Source organism: Nymphaea colorata, chromosome 12 (genome assembly GCF_008831285.2).
Source record: "Nymphaea colorata isolate Beijing-Zhang1983 chromosome 12, ASM883128v2, whole genome shotgun sequence".
NCBI lineage: Eukaryota > Viridiplantae > Streptophyta > Magnoliopsida > Nymphaeales > Nymphaeaceae > Nymphaea > Nymphaea colorata.
In genome coordinates, this window is record NC_045149.1 from 6,868,217 (window position 1) to 6,884,631 (window position 16,415).

General features: G+C 39.5%; 2 protein-coding genes, 1 long non-coding RNA gene and 1 other non-coding gene across 11 annotated transcripts; 1 reads left to right on the plus strand and 3 right to left on the minus strand.

The window, feature by feature from the left end:
- Positions 1 to 5,874: 5,874 nt before the first annotated feature.
- LOC116266215 (mediator of RNA polymerase II transcription subunit 11) lies at positions 5,875 to 9,916 on the plus strand. 2 transcript variants are annotated; one of them, XM_031647337.2, is made up of 4 exons: positions 5,875 to 6,066; positions 6,746 to 6,858; positions 6,950 to 7,066; positions 8,959 to 9,404. In XM_031647337.2, the coding sequence occupies exons 2-4, from the start codon at positions 6,793 to 6,795 to the stop codon at positions 9,118 to 9,120; spliced, it is 345 nt and encodes a 114-aa protein (XP_031503197.1). In that variant the 5' UTR covers positions 5,875 to 6,066; positions 6,746 to 6,792; the 3' UTR covers positions 9,121 to 9,404. The 2 variants fall into 2 exon arrangements, with proteins under 2 accessions (XP_031503197.1, XP_031503196.1); XM_031647336.2 differs by lacking the exon at positions 8,959 to 9,404 and adding an exon at positions 9,575 to 9,916 and having other exon boundaries at positions 5,878 to 6,066.
- A 1,244-nt stretch (positions 9,917 to 11,160) lies between these two features.
- Positions 11,161 to 15,893, minus strand: LOC116266212 (pentatricopeptide repeat-containing protein At1g66345, mitochondrial). 7 transcript variants are annotated; one of them, XM_031647333.2, is made up of 3 exons: positions 12,943 to 15,893; positions 12,748 to 12,852; positions 11,161 to 11,551 (listed from the first exon to the last, which is right to left on the minus strand). In XM_031647333.2, exon 1 carries the CDS (start codon positions 15,736 to 15,738, stop codon positions 13,930 to 13,932), a length of 1,809 nt encoding a protein of 602 aa, XP_031503193.1. In that variant the 5' UTR covers positions 15,739 to 15,893; the 3' UTR covers positions 11,161 to 11,551; positions 12,748 to 12,852; positions 12,943 to 13,929. The 7 variants fall into 7 exon arrangements, with proteins under 7 accessions (XP_031503193.1, XP_049936718.1, XP_049936716.1 ...); XM_050080761.1 differs by lacking the exon at positions 11,161 to 11,551 and adding an exon at positions 12,036 to 12,619 and having other exon boundaries at positions 13,233 to 15,893; XM_050080759.1 differs by lacking the exon at positions 11,161 to 11,551 and adding an exon at positions 12,036 to 12,619.
- LOC126410599 (uncharacterized) lies at positions 12,036 to 16,075 on the minus strand. The gene is made up of 2 exons (XR_007574855.1): positions 15,926 to 16,075; positions 12,036 to 13,856 (listed from the first exon to the last, which is right to left on the minus strand). It is a non-coding gene; the product is annotated as an uncharacterized LOC126410599 (long non-coding RNA).
- On the minus strand, positions 13,257 to 13,354 carry LOC116266497 (small nucleolar RNA snoR113). Its single transcript, XR_004175394.1, has one exon. It is a non-coding gene; the product is annotated as a small nucleolar RNA snoR113 (small nucleolar RNA).
- Positions 16,076 to 16,415: the final 340 nt, after the last annotated feature.

Sequence of the window (16,415 nt, forward strand, 5' to 3'; positions counted from 1 at the left end):
CAGAAGAGACATGTTACGTTTTGACTCCTTTTTGTCTTTTGTTTCCTAAAGAGAACAGCAGTTTCTGTCGGGGCAAAATAGTTCCTTCAAACGGTGACGGCCACCGGTTCCCTTGTCGTGTGGGGCAGTTTTTTTCCATAGGCCGGCCAGAGCCTCCCCACTACCAGTATAGTTTTTCTCTCAAAAAATGTATTCATAGGAAACAGACTACCTATTTTTGTTCTCAGGTAAAAGAGAGAGAGCAGAAACAAACTTCTGGTCAATTCTTTGTCTCCATATGATACATACTTTTGCTCCATTTTGGGCATCGGGTTGGGCCGGTCCGATAAAAATGTCAAAGCAGAAGCCCGTCCACTGTATCGGACCAGCCCGAAGCCTGACCTGTTTATAAACAAGTTAGGCTGAGCCCATGTGATATGGTGCCTCGGGCTTCGGTTTATGCCTAAGGCCGGCCCGGCCCGATTATTAACCGGCCGAGTGGGCTGACCTGAGCTTTTGGACGGGGCCCTGTAAAACGAGGAAAAGGAAAAACCCAAATCCAAAAGTGCAGAGAAAACGTTCGTCTCCTTATCTCATTAAAATCTCTCACCATCTTTCATCTATGTGCCTTCCTGTCCTCAAAACCCTAACCCTAAGTCAGGAGGGCTTATGGTTGCAGATGAAACATGCGGAGCAAGACGAGGAGGACGAGGACAAGGGGAGCGTGAAGAGGGACGGTGGTGTCGTCTTTCGACCCCCCTGAACCCCAGCCCGAGCTCGAGGGGACACGTTTTCCAGTTGAACTGGGCAGAGGACGATGAGGACAGGAGGACGAGATGGACGAGGACATCCTGCATCTTCCAGAAGATCGATCTCGAGGACTTTGCTGGGCTTTTGGGTGGCAGTGATGGCAAGGCGGGCAGTAGACAATGGGCCAGACCGGCGACAAGCGATGGGCGATGGGGAGAACAGGAGGAGGAGGCAGTCTCGCTCGCTGGTTGCTTCTCTCCTACAACCACACTGTCAACGATGAGTCGATGAGGAAAAATGAACATTGAAACAAAACAATGAAACTTGAAAGTTGATAGCCAAAGGCCGAATGGAAAGTCGAAACTCTAACATGAACGGCCTTCTCGAGCCCCCGAATATGAAATTTTGAAGCCCGGGCAGGGCCGAGCCCGTTAGACCGAGTCCTGACGCACTCATTGAACCATGTGGGAATGTTGAAAGAGCCGACCCACTTAGTTCAGTGGTCCATCTGATCATCCACAGGGCTCTAAAACCCGACCGTTAACTTGATATGAAGTATTTTAACATGAGATGCCACACAAAATTAAAATTGTAAGATTTTATTTTATAAGATCTATATTCAGTTTCTGCAATTTTATTCATTTTTTATTATTTTAAATATTTTAAGTAGGTTTATATGGTTAGGTTCATTTACTATGTTTTATGTTGCAAAACCATCTAGTCAAATAATAGACAATCTAGAATCATTGATGAGAGTTACTTGCATAATATGTTAAGTAAATGATAAGTTTATGTTTCACATTGCTAAATAATTTAAAAGTAAAAGCTTTCGCAACAACATGAGATCATTTTCTCGCAGATTTATGAAACAGTAACAGTTTCTTACTTTTGTCAAACAACTCCTATATGATATAGAAAATTATTGGATCTATGTTTAAAATGGTTGGTTCACATATTTATGGATCTAAAATCTTTGATCCCATCACCAAATGAAACTCCAGGTTGTTTAGCATGTTAAACAAGCTATTTCTTTAAAAGACAATTTTTTTTAATAGGATAATGATTTGAAAATCATTGTTAGCGACTCGTGGCAGATGTCATTGCTGGCCGCTACAGCATCCCAACAAAAAGTCCAAGTGGCACACTCGAAAGGGACCAAGTGTACCTATCATAAGGATTTTTGAGCACCACTTTGACTGTGGTGCACCAAGACTATTGGACCTAGCTGGAGCACACAAGTGCACACTAAAATTCTCTCTCCCTCTCACACACATATATATATATATATATATATATATATATATTACTTTTAGCAACGACACGAGACTATTGTCTGACAGATTCATACAACAGTAATAGTTTGTTACTATTGTCAAATGTCATTCAGGAAAACAGTGGATCTAAGATCTGATGGGAAAGGAATGGGATTGGTTGACATGTTTATGGATTTAAGATCCTTGCAAAGGATTAGTTTTCCAAATTCCCTCCCTTCGTATGTTCTCGAGGTTGTTTAGCGTGCCAAGCAGCCTATTTCTTCTAAAAGACTAAATTTTTTAGTGGGATAATGATTTGGAAATCATTGTTAGCGACTCGCGACAGATGTCACTGCCGACCGCCACAACATGTCGGCAAAAAAGTCTACATGGCGCACCCAGAAGGATTTTTGAGGACCACTTTGAGTGTGGTGCTGGCCAGTAGCTAGCTAGGTCCAAGGGGATCCACTCTTGGGTGTGGGCTTTCACACTAGCTGGGCCGCCATGGACCCATGACGCAAACACCTTTGGTCAAAGCTTTGAAATCTATAAGTTTGAGATGCAGAACAGCCCACGCCAGGACGGCCGGGACATGTGATTTTGGACTTCGCTCACTTTGAACTGTCGCCGGTCAAATTATCCCTATGCTGTTCAGTTCAACAGCATCGCTCTATTGGTTCAAAGACAGATAGGTCAAGACATAATATCTCTAGAATGGTTTGGGATTTGAAAGTTGTCCAATGAAAAAGGACTCATTTTTCAGTGGCCGAGCCCAGATTTTTTGTTTTTAACGGGTTAATTTATAATTTTCAATTCCAATTTCAAATTTCTAGAAATTTTAACCCCCCTCTTAAATTTTACAAAAGTTTTTTTGATATGAATATTAGTTTGAAAGTTGAGTATTGAAATAGAACGTTATATATCAGCCGAAGGATTATATTTGTTGGGTTTATGATTTGGTAGGTGTTGAACATGACGATCAAAAGAATTTGGGTTTGGATTTTCTTTAGAACCTGTGTTGGAAAACAATTGGGTGTTATACACACACAAGTGTCTATACAGTAGAGCGCTTTGAATGTTTTGTGTTTGATTTGTGATATAAAAGAACTGCACCCATGTGTCAAGAGACTTTGTTGCTCGTTCTATTCTTTGCCATGAAACTGTACCCAGCTTCATGGATGAAACCAGAAATTTTTCATGAGAGGGCCGACTTAAAATTTCTAAATTTTGACACGAGTCGAAATATCATTTTTCAAAACTTTTATAGAAAACAAGTAAAATTTTCTAAAACTTACATGTAATTTTTTTTTTTTTTGAGATGGGGCCAAAGCCCATGTGGGCAGTCAAACCCAACTTTTAAGTTTGTGCTTTTGTGCCAAATTGTCGGCTTTAGTGCCTGAGCCATGATATTTTGGCTAAAAAGTACAGAAGTCACCAGCACAGATTTGGTGTGGGCACTCCATGTAATCTTTAAGTCATCCCAAAGTCATATTTCCCTTTTTGATGGGTTGGCATGGGCGGTGGCCGACACCAGCCGCCATGTATCTCCGCCACTAGTTGAGTATAAAACTCTTAGAATGCTTTAATTGGAAATTTCTGGCTCTACTGATTGGTCCTATTTGGACCTAAGCGCACACCAATGTTGTCAAAAGCATTTTGAGTGGACCAATTGGAATCGAATTAGTGGCCAATCAGCTGAGTTTGGTGGTGGATGAAAGGGTGTCATGTGGGACTGCACAACCAGCCCGACCAACTTAAGCTCCACTTGAATGCGCTCGAAAAAACTTGGCTTGTACTAATCGAGTCGAGATCGTGCTTACAAATATACTCAAAACGATAAACAACTCGAGTTCGAGTTTCAAGAACTTGACTCATTTATACCCACTCGACTCACACTGATACTCTATATAATATTGTCAAAATCAGTGAATCACAAGTTTTAACTTTGATGATAAAAACAAATTTTCACAAGTTACACAAGTTAACGCCTAAACAAGCTAAATAGGTTAAACAAGTCAAGTTCGAGCTCTATTTCATAAACTTGCTATAAGTCGAGTTTTATGAGCCGAGTGACCAAGCTCGGGCTCGACAGCCCTACATGTGTCAGCTTTTAGTTATTTTCTAAAATGATATAGGTTTTCCTTTTTTTTATTTTCCCTTTATAAGAAAAATGATTTTTCTCGGGTACATAATTATAGGTCTTTCTTTCTTAGAATCTAATTTTTACACAACGTAGTTGTGCCAATGGTAGTTGATTTCTCTTTTAATTGACAGATAAATCCGTTTCTGCTTATTCAAAATCCGATATCATGATGCCCCTCGATCGATTTGTTGCCGAAGATTCATTATTGAACATTATCTTTTTATTGGATTTTGGACTTGGATCTAGCACCATATGGTCCCCATTTCAATTATATAAAAATAATTGGTAAATTTAGAAACCCTTAATTATTTAACAATATTAAAAACTGAATCGGCCGATTCACAACTAAGCTTAATTGTTCGAAAATAATAAAAAATGATCGGTTAATGAATTGAATTGGTGTACCGCCCAGATCGGACGATTCTCTACGATTTTTATAACACTTGCTTCAACTTAGATTGTAGTGTTTGGCTCCCAGGGCGCAACCTTTGGTGCGAGTAGGGTTGCACACGAGCCGAATTGAGCCCGAGTTTGGCCAGCTCGAGATAAAACTCGAGTTGAGCTTATTATAGCAAGCTCAACTCGACTACATAAAATCGAACTCGAACTCGACTCCTTTAACCCATTTAACTAGTTTAGGCATTAACTCATTAAGCGTTGCTCGTAGCATTAACTCGTGTATAAGAGTTAGCTAGTGTAATTCATTTAACTTATGTAACTTGTGAAACCTGTTTTGACAATATTATATAAAATATCGGTTTGTGAGTCGAGTAGAGTATAAACGAGTCGAGTTCCTGAAACTCGAACTCGACTCGTTTATAGTTTTTAGTATCTTTGTAAGCTTGAACTCGACTCGTTTATAAACTAGTCGAGCACGAGCCGAGTTTTTTTGAGCGAGTTCGAGCTGAGCCAAAGTTGGCTCGGCTCGTTATGCAGCTCTAGGTGCGACTTGCTTGGGTCAATGGTTGATGGGCGGCTGGTCTCTGATTCGAGTAACATGACCCTCATTTCTTATGCCAATTGAGAAAATGCCACACAAATTAAAGTGTATGGGCACTCAAGAAACTCTAAACCTTATAGAGGTGGAGGAAGGGAAGGGGAGACTTGGTTCTCCATATTCTTTTTCTCAATGCCTTTGGAATCTATAGATCTCTTTTTGTAAGAGGCCAGGGGCCGAGCCAGGAGAGTTCCCATGGATTCTGCCCCACCTCAAAAAAAAAAAATTACATATAAATTTTAAAATTTTTTACTTGTCCTATATAAAAATTTTGAAAAATGATATTGAGTTCTGGTCAAAATTTTAAAAACTTTAACTTACCCTCCATTAAAAAATTCTCGCTTCATGTTTGTAAGGGGCCGCGAGTGAAACTAAGCAAAACTGTCGAAACCTGTTCTCGGTTCTTTCTTTATTTTCATTGCTTTAAATTGGTTTTATTGAACTTTAATTTAAATAAGCAAAATTGATTTCTAATATATTTAAATTTTTGCAACTTTTCATTCACCTTTGTGTAATAAAATTACAAAAGGAACATTTTTCATCAATTAGTTGAGTTTTATTGCAAAGTATGTCATTTCTGCATAAAAAGTGCTAATGTTTTTTTATCAATAAGAATTTCTCCCAAAAATTAAGTTTTTGTTTGTTTACGTCTAAGAATTGGAGCATAAGTTTATTATTTTCACAAATTGTTTATTTATTTATTTTATTTTAAAAGTGTTTATAAAATTGGCAAAAATCATTTTGAATCTGCTGGTACGAATCGAGCCTGGCCCGCGATCGATTCCCCTCGCGTTTTCATCCTTCAACTCCTCTTTTCAGTTTCAAAGTTCATTCGAGTCGCCGCTTTCGTTCGCTGCAGCAGAGTGACGGCAGCCCCCTCCGGCCTTCCCTTTCCACCATCAACAGCTGCTGCTCGTTGATTGGCACCCGACGACCCATCCCCGGTATGTTGATGTGCTCTTTCCTGCCCGAAAATTCTGTTTTCTCACACGGTTGTAAACCGTGACGGTTCTGCCTTGTGCTCTCCTTCTCCTCCAAGGGCAGACAATCTGTTTCTTCTCCAGCTAATTTTCTCCCTTGTATTTCGTCTTCCGACATCCCTAGTGTCGTCTGCACGATTCTGATTTCATAGTATTCGGCTTAAAATCTGCGAAAAAGTCTTATGAGACAGAGAAAAAATGGTGGATCGTGACTTTTAATATTGGCATTGAGGTGGTATGTGCTTGTACAAAGAGGGAGCTAGGGTTTAGGTTCCGCGAATTTGTTGGATTGGTTGGTAAGATCAAAGGAACAAGGGGGATCGTACCGCAGGCCAATGTGGTGATGCGTAAGAGATAGGGTTCCAGTATCACAACTATAAGAACTAGTTCTGCCATCTGTTTAATTGAGGGTTTATTTTCCCTTTTTCTGTTTTGATTTTCTTCGTCTTGAAGCTTATTCCTGTGAATCATTTCAAGAACGATGTCTGAGGAACTTGCCATTAGGTTTCCCTTGCTTGCTACAAGAAAAGTGGTTGTTCGATACAGGGATTCATGAGAGAACCCTAAGTCGAGGAGAAGAAAAATACTCTTTCTCAAACTTTTTGGTTCTGTAGCCTCATATTTTTGCTGAAATTGGGTGCAGACAAAAGCCATTTGATCCGTTAGCTGTAGCTAGATCTTGGTGGTCCTATGAATCCACCCAGTACAGAGAATGCCCAAAGCACATCATTACAGCGGCTTCATCATGTCGAGAAGGTACTTTCTGGCAATTGTATGTCATATTGCCATGCAATTCTAGTAAATTTTAAGCTTGTAATTTTTGTACCTTAAATGTTTTGGTTTTCAGAGGATTGTTCATGTTTTGGAGCTTGCTGGAGGTGTAATGGAGGAGTTGGGAAATGCGACCGGCCCTAGGATGGATGTGCTTAATAGCCACTGTCTCGATTTCATGCAGTCTATAAAGGTCTGGACCTATGATACAATGCTACAAATACGCCTTTTTCCACACGAGTTTAGTCTTGTTACTGTTTCAAATGTGGTGAGATTGAATAATTTACAATGGTGGTAGCTGATTGAAATTACAGTCTGACAGGACACTAGTATCGAATCTCAGATTGGTCTTGATGTGATTGACTTATCAGAGTCATGCTGGAATATGAGGAAAACAGTCGATTTTTTTAGTCCAGGCGTAAATTCCTCCATCTATTTGTCCTCCGTTTGAGTCAACTGGATTCAGGATCAGGTTCCAGTTTGCCATTGTTACCATATCTATGTTGCTGAATAGAGGATAATAGTACACCAGTCACAAAAGCTTTCTGATTGATTGGTACAAGAACTTGCAGCACTGAGAAAATAGAAATATCCCTAATACAGTATCCTACATGAACATATGCCGATCAACGAACTCATTCTTTACATGTTAAGAGATAGGACGAACCGTTTTAGTTGTTTATTGGGCTCCATACTCCCTGTCTCAATTAGCGATATGGGCTGAAGTGTGGATCTGGGGTGGCATCCATTACATAGTCATGGTTACTTTTAGTTATTTTTCTAGTTTCAGTTGACAAAGTTGTAATTGCTTACAATGAGGGTGTCAGAAAGCAAATCAGACATCTTGAAAGTCTCTGTTTTCAATAAGAATAGTATGAATGTCTTAATCAGCATAAGTATGGTTTCTTAGTTGCTTGGATACACCATATATCAAGGTGTAATACTTACACACTGCGGTTATCATGGTGTGATCTTAGTAAAATATTTCATTAAGCAATGAACTGATATAACAGGCCAAATAATATAAATGTGTATCATAGAAACACCATTTTTATTTGCTCATACCTCATAGTTTCCTTGGACATTAGCTTGAATAGTTAATAAGCCTCTCTGCAACTTTGGTACTTGAATCACATCTATGTCAATAGGCTGTGAGATCAAGAACTAAATCACTTCTATAGTGGACATGTTTACCATGAGGACATGCTAGAGCTGATTCATGACCTACTTAGATGAACTAGTCAGACTAGCCTAGGCACAAGAGGGCTTTGGCTATCCAGGAACAATTGGATCATCTACTCTAAATAACTTGCATTATGTGCTGGTAGCTCCAGTTCACTGTAAAGTTAATCAATCTCTTATTATCTTGTGCTCTACAAAGTGCAGATATCAATAAGGCCATCTAAAGAAAGTTTGACATGGAGAACCTGAACCTAATTTTTCTGTCTATTTGTTTGGGATAATGTTCTTTACATTGAGATGACACAGAAACTGTATTATGTTGTGTTGATTTTCATTGTTAGGGACTAACTTTCTTCCTGAAGTAACAGGAAACCTAACTTTTCTAAGCTAAGCAATGAGGCTGGACTTTGGTGCAGCTTGTGAAACTTTTGCATCCGTCTCCTAAATGGTGAAAGGCTGTAACACATAGTAAATAATATCTAGGGAATTACGTGAATTGACATTTGACAGGGAGAAATGATGAAAGTTACCTTTGTAAGGGGAAAAGCTATAGAGCTTTTTCTTACTCATGTGGAACATGCTAATGAATGCCTCGTGCCACTTTCAAGCAACATCCTTGGAAGGAACAAACTGCTAGAAAATTCTGGAGCACCAGTGAGAGCAAAAGAGAGAGAGAGAGAAAGAGAGAGATTTTTCAATTTGCAAGCACAATGAGGCTAAATCTTTTTCTGCTCTGGTTTTGGTTTGTAGTTGTTTTCTTCCTTTATGTTTTCTTCTTTTGCATTTGTCGTCTTTTCATGCAAATCCTCTGTGGTCCTATTCTCTTTTCTTTTTCCTTTGACATCTTTTTACCTTCTTGCTTTTTTGCTTTTTGATATTAACCTGATTGTCTCTCCTCAAAAGAATCCCATTACCTCAGGTCCATCATATCTGTTGGCATCATTGAGTTGGTCAATGGATAAGAATTTGACTACAAAGCTGCCATACCTCAATGTAGGAGACCTTCTCAATAGGGGAGAATTCAGGATGTTATTCCAGCTTTCAACAGTCAAAGGGAGGGTCTGAAAGTTAAATTAGGGGCGAAACTTTTTCCTCTCAGCTTTTGGGCCAATAAGGATGTGACGGAGAAGGATTATCCCTGCTAAACCTAGAAATTTGAAGCTGATCATTCTCATAGGGAGCCGTAGTTTCTTCCATTGCTGTTATTGTGTTGGGGGTATACAAGTTTGTTTCTTTGTAGTCTGTTATGTCATTGAAAATGTTGTAGCAAGTTTCATAATTAAGACCAATTGTTGCATACATGATTTTGTGCTGTTATGTGAAAGAGGTATTACTTTTTAGCTTTTATATACATGTCAGTCAGTTCTTGTTCTATGTATTAGTTTAAGTGACGTCCTATTTCCTCCCACCTGATGGCTTTTTGGTAGCCAGCTTCCGTGGCTTCTGCTTCAGTTGGCTTCTTCAGTACCATTCTATTGGTTTTTTGAGATGCTAAGTGCAGATTAAATAATGTAAACAGGACATTCAGCTGACTCTCCGAGAAGAAATAAAGAGCGCTTGCGAGTATCGGCCGTTTGAACAGTGTGACTACAGTGCCCGGATTTCTAATGAGATTTGCTGTAGGAAGCTTGAGTTGGTAATAGATAAATTGGATGAGATGAAAGAGACCATCAACGAGTGCAATGGTGGAAACTAACGTTCCTTCAGGTGAATGCATGAGTTTATGCACTGGCTATTTTTCAGGAGCCACGTGTGCTCTCTGTGTTTGTGAACCAGGATGTTGCAGGAATGATGCTTACACCCTCACTTCTTAACTTCTGTGCAATTCTTACTAGTAAATATGAAAATGCTTGCTGCAAAAGTGTGTATACATGCTCAAAAGTCTAGGAAGTTCTGCTGATCCTAATTTATGCATCCTGATAAAAGGAAAAGTGAATGGTGTCTATCGTGCTTCCTTCCCTTTTGAACTGCTACCGGTAAGAGTAAGACCCACCTCATGCGCTCTACATGAAGCATGGCATTTGGAAGAATCTGAGAAGCAAAATGGGATGAAGCAAGAGAACATTTTCGAGGTCATCAATCCTATGACGACTATCGTCCGTTCTTACTTTACTTCAGAGTTGCATACCGGTGATACGTCGCCCTTGACAGTATAATATAACAGGGTGAAATCAGACATGACAATTTGATGAAGTTGAATGTAATAATTTTAGTACAACTCGAAAGCCCGCCCTCATGCCTTGTTTGCATTCAAAGTACTGCGTCTCTTAAATTGGAACATGGTAAAAAGGTTTCTGTAGACAGACCTGGCAAGGGGTTTAGAACTTTAGACTTAAAACCTCCCAAGTTGAAAGGGGTGAACAATCAACGACCAGAAATCTTCTTTTACCCACTTCAATAGGAGTGTAACCAAAAAATACACAAAAAAAAAAAAAAAAGTTAAGGGACCCAATATCAAATTCACTGGTTGATCTCCTTTGGCTCTTTTGAATTGAGTTGGAGTTGATTCAAGAGCGCATCTTTCATCTATTTTGATGTCATCTAATAAAACGTTGGAAAAATAACATATTATGAAATGCGAAAGCCATGTATTCAAGAAGGAAAAATTAGAAAAATGAAAAATAGAAACATGTTTTGCGAGTTGTTAAACAGTAGACGTTCAAATTGTAACTCGCAACGCAACTGAAAAAATATACATTACAAAGCTGAACATGCCAGAAAAAGCAAATGCTTGAGGGACAGCTGGACTGACTTGTTTATCATCAAATGGAGTTCGGCCCGGCACTTCGTTTCTTTAGCAAAGAATTAGCATTGAGGCAGTTCTTTGTAAAACCTTGTGGGGAGCCTTTGGCCCCAGATCTAGATGCATTTCCAAGTGCTGCATCAATGATCCTGCCGCTGCTACTGTGAGAGTTCAGAATCCAGCCTTCTCTTGGACTTAATCCGAAAATAGACAAGGTTCATGCTTTTTTCAGATTTACTCCACAGTTGATGCTTTGTATTGTAGATTCTTATCAGGGGTTGTACTTGGTGCTCGTATATATACATCGATCTATTTTAAGAGCTAAAATAAAAATATTAATTAAGGCTTCGAAATATGAAGTATACAAGAAATAGGAACTTTAGATACGCATATACATAACGGATTACATTTTATGTTCACGAATTAGCTCCGACAGCTCGAATTTATAAAAATGAAAAAAAAAGCTGTTAAAGTATGTTCACGGGTTGCATTTTATGAATCCCTCAAATTTAAAAGAATTTAGTTTTGTGCATGTACAGACCCATGGTCAGTAGCGTGCATTGCGAACAAAATAGAGCAATCAGCACGTGAAATGACATGCGTTGCAAACAGAACAGCCTCTGGACTTGACGAACTGAATTTTGGCACGCAGTTCCACAAATATCTCAATGCGACAAGGCAAGAGGCTGCGATCATGCTCAACCTTCACTTTTCACCTTGAAGCCATGCCAACGGTGTTCATCAATTTACCACCTGAACAGAAAGACGCAAGAAACTTGGGTATTGAGATTGCAGAAATGAAACTTACAGAACTTTGTGAGAAATCTACACACTCAAAGGCAAGAGCAGTGAGATCAATATTCTTGGCATTAATGAGACCTAAAGGGTGTAGCCAAGAATGATACTGCAGACCGAAGGCTCAAACTAGACAAAGTGAAACATAACTTAATAGATTCAAAAGCAAGTCGCAAGAACATTAAATCATTCACCACCACAACAGGGCGTGAGAGCATTTATAAGATGCCAGATACTCCCTCCGGTTGAAAGGCATTTACAAGTTTAGAAGGAGAAGTTTTCGGAATCATATTTCACTTGAATTACATTTTAGAGGAAAGCTTTTCCATTTTCCTTTTCTTCCTGCATTTACAAACCCTAAGTGCTTGATTTTCCTACATATGATAGTAGAAAAGCAGAAAAACCACCAGCATCTTTTCATAAACTCGAGAGTACCACCATATAGACACACCTAAAATTACATTCAATTAGCTGTACAATGCAACGTCTCAAGGTCTAGTCTTGAGTATCCCTAAAATTCAACCAAAAGACTCATTACAATAGTACTTCATGGTTGGAGTAGAGAAATAGGCAAAGATAGCCAATCATCTATCAAACTCTACAGGAAAAGAATAAAGAAAGAACAAATACCCCAAATTTGGCTATCTCAAAAACCAACAAAGATACTTCACTATATTTGCAGGAAAACAAAGGATAGGTACAACTGATCAGTTAATTTCAATATTTTCTGAGTCCATTCTCCTTAATAAATCTCAATTCCCAGCCTTATCATCAGCCATCAATCTAGGATACCCCTCGTATTCCAGTGAACTGAGTGCATCGCCAAGAAAGCCTTGATCTTCCCTTAACATGTTGATCAAATCCTGAACCCTCTTATTTCGAGGATCTAGTATTGGGGATGCCTTTATCGGTTCTGCTATCTGGATCCCAGCAAAGACACTGTCTTCATTGACCTCAATCATGGCCTTCCATAACTCCACACACCCACTCCTCCGCAACCTTGAAACGTACTTTCAGACCTGAACTCTTCATGAGATGACATTCCTTAAGGTTTAGATATGTCCTTGGCATTGGACGGCCCAGCGTCATGACTAATTCCATGGAACTGGAGAACAGACACAAACAGGGGAAGAGAGAGAGAGAGAGAGAGAGACCTTGACATAACTACGATCAGAGGAGGAGTTCCGCAGCAGCAGCTAAGTGGCTAATTAGTGAAGCAGGAAGGTGTGAACTCAGAGGGCAGGAACCTATACAGTGATCTGCACAAGGGAGACAACCGCAAAGGCATTGGTTGATCAATTACACACACAGACAAACATGACATGTGCATGTGTGGAGACGAGAATCACCAGATTTCAGGGAATTGAAATCTTCATCACAAAATTCTTCCTTGTTTTGATTCAACATGCAGGACATCAAAAAAAGGAGAAAATAGTTTTTGCTGACTTTTTCCCCTGCAATTAAATGAGGTCTTGGAAGAAGAAAAAGAAGAAGAAGCCTTCAAATCTTCAATGAAACTTGCTAAATAGATGATTTCTCAGCAACATAAGTTCTAAAATATTTGGAGATTAATTAAGTGAATCTTTTCTTAAAGGCAATCAGGTAAAGTGCTCACAAACAATTTAAAAGGTGAGCTTACATTGATAGCTCAATTTTGTCTCCACTGACTCAGTTACACCTCACAAAGTGCCACATCATTCTACTACCAACAGGTTTGTAACCAGAGCAGCTGTAAGTCCGGCCTTTGTGTCCTCATTGCCAGTTGAGATCAAAGCAAAGAAAAGAACTTTTTCACTTCAAAAAACAACTAAAAGAGTTCACTTTCTTTTAAGAATGTTCTGGCCTTTCATGTTAACTGGCTTTTAACTTCTTTAGAGTTAGATAAAACACCAACCCTCCCTTGTCCTCCAACAATCACACAAGCAGATGTGTATTGCCACACACATACGGACACAGACCTAGAAGGAAATAGCAGTTCAACTGCACACTTAATACAGGCTGCCTCTTGTTGTTATAGGTTAGGGTCAGCTAACCTTGTAGCAGACATGCCAAAACAAGTAATCAACTAAAGGCAAAGAAGGAAGTTGCTTGATCAACATTACAGCCACAATGTTTTATAGATGCAACAATTTGAGACGAACATCTATCAATAGCCCTTGGGTGTAGAAGACAAAAGAGCTCAACAGACAAAATATTTGGTGAGATAGTCATGTTTATGCAGACGCCGCCAGACAGCCTTCATCCTTAACCTTGGAACAAAGACCTGTGGACCGAGAAAGTCAACTTCATATTATAGTTATGTGTAAGCTAGACAGGAATCTGTACAGCTGGACATGCTAATTAAAAGCAGAAGATAAGTTATCTATAGCATCTTCTGGAGTCTGAAGAGTATAGAATCTATGCATTCCTTCAACTAGAACAGCAAAAGTATGAGAATTAGGCTTGGCTCCCGTTGTTCTCATTTCATCATAGAGTTGGAATGCTTTTCCTGTGTTATTTGACATGCACAAACCTTCTATGATACAGTTGTAAATATAAGTAGATGGAATCAAACTTTTCTCTTTCATAGCACTTAAAATTTTCTCTGCTTTGTCATACTGCTTGCATCTGCATAAACTCCTCACAAGCAAACTGTGAGTCAATAATCCTGGAGCAGGCCCTCGATATTCCATTTCATGGTACAGTTTGAGAACTTCCTGAACATTGTCCATCTTAGAATATGCATCAATAAGGTGAGCATATGTCACCTCATCAGGTAAAAGTCCCTTTTCCAGTGCAGTAGTCAGAATGTCATTGGCCTTATCAACATCTCCCGCTTCACAGATCTCTTCAAGGAGTTGATTGAAAGCATGTGTACTTGGTAACAAGCCCCTTTGAAGCATTTCTTGGTAGAATCTTGTAGCATACCCCAATTTCCCTGCTCTGCAGCACCCTTCTATTAAAAAATTATAGGTTTCATTATATGGCACTAACCCCTGTTTTACCATTTCCTGCACCAACTGATCAAATTCTTGAAATCTTCCATCCTTACAGTGGACACCAATTAATGAGGTATAGGTCAATGAGTTTGCAGGATATCCTCTCTTGAGCATTTCATCATGCATTGCAAGAGCATGTTCCATGATTCCCAGCTTGCATAGGCCAAAAATGATTAGAGAATATGTGACGTTATCAGTGACCATATTCTTACGGTACATTCTTTTTAGCAACAAAATTCCTTCATCCACACGATCATCTTCAATCATCCGAACAATCAATGCACTATTAACAATTACTCCAGGAAGGCATCTTTTGCTGGAAATTTTGTCAAGTAAATCAATTGTTTTCTGCAGCAACCCTTGTTTGCACATTGCATCAACCATAATCCTGGAAGTCACAGCGTTTGGAAATGTTTTCTTTGTGATCATATCCTCGTAAATTCTCCATATTAGGAGATTCTTGTCAGATCTTTGGACAACATTAAGCAACATGTTCCAAGTAGCTATACTGGGCAAGAAACCGTGCTCCTGCAAGTAATGATAGCTAGAGATGGCCTCGTGGAACATCCTCAATTTGGCATATGTCTGTATCAAATGGTCAAAGAGCTGGGGGCTAGAGCAAGTAACGGCATATGTACTTAACAAAGACTCCTCTAATCTAAACGGTGATTCACGGTACGAATTCTTTCTCGCTGCCGATTCCAGCATCACCTTAGCATGAGTATCTAACCGTGCATGAAAAAGGATCTGAGCTAGAATACAGTACGACCGGACACTGTGATCAAATTTTTTCCTTACTGATGACCAATGGAAAAAACTAAGCCCTTTCTTTGCATCCGAGGGCTCCTTCAGCTGAAGCAATATGTCTTCAACAATCGAATCCGTTAGTCGGATGTGATCCAGTTTACCGCTCAGCCAATCCCAATCATCCCCCCTTCTCAATAATTCAGACACCAACCTGACTACTTCCACATCATTGATTTTTTCACTCCAAAACCAAGAATTTTCAGGTCCAACCTTCGATTTCTCGATTTGGGTACCACAGATTTTTCGTTCGTTGACAACGTACGGTCTTAAGAGAACTCTGGGATCGGATTTGTGACTATATAAGAATAACCAACGTGCACCAAACACACCTTTTCTGGTAACTGATCTCAGCAAACTCATGCTTTATATGCGACATTAAAAAGCAAATCGAGGAAACCAAACTTACAACCATTGATGTCCTTTAAGAAACCTAACAAGAAGAGCAATTATACTGTCGCGATACCCCACCCCACCCCACACAACAAGAAAAAAACCCAGCCCACCCAAAAAGTTCTCATCGAGTGAATGCGATGTGACAGAGCGTTACCTCGAAGAAGAACAAACAGAATAAACTGGAAGGAAGAAGAAGGATGGTTAGACCACCGCCACCGCCACCTCGTAGGGCCCAAAAGAGTTGCTCCCGCGGGAGATCTTCGCGGCAAGAATACGATGCGGCGACCGTTTAACGAAACCCTAACGCGCGGAACCTGATTTAAAAGCCAGAGTGGATTTTGCATTTAGGCCCACATCCTTTGGTTATAGTATCAAACTAGTCATATATTATTAACATTCTCTTCTGAGGAGCTCATTTTTACGTTGATTACCAAATATACTGAGCTAGAGCAGCCCATGGATCCTTCGTAAAAGTTAATTCACGATGATTTTGTTGAGAATGCAATACACATATAAAGTACAAAATTTATTTATTTGTCGCTTAGAGAAGAGCCAAAGCTTCCACCAAATATACTTCATTTGTTTGGACATACCTGCTGAGCAAGGGCTATGAACTCAGCTTTCTTGACCAAATCTATCCCAAT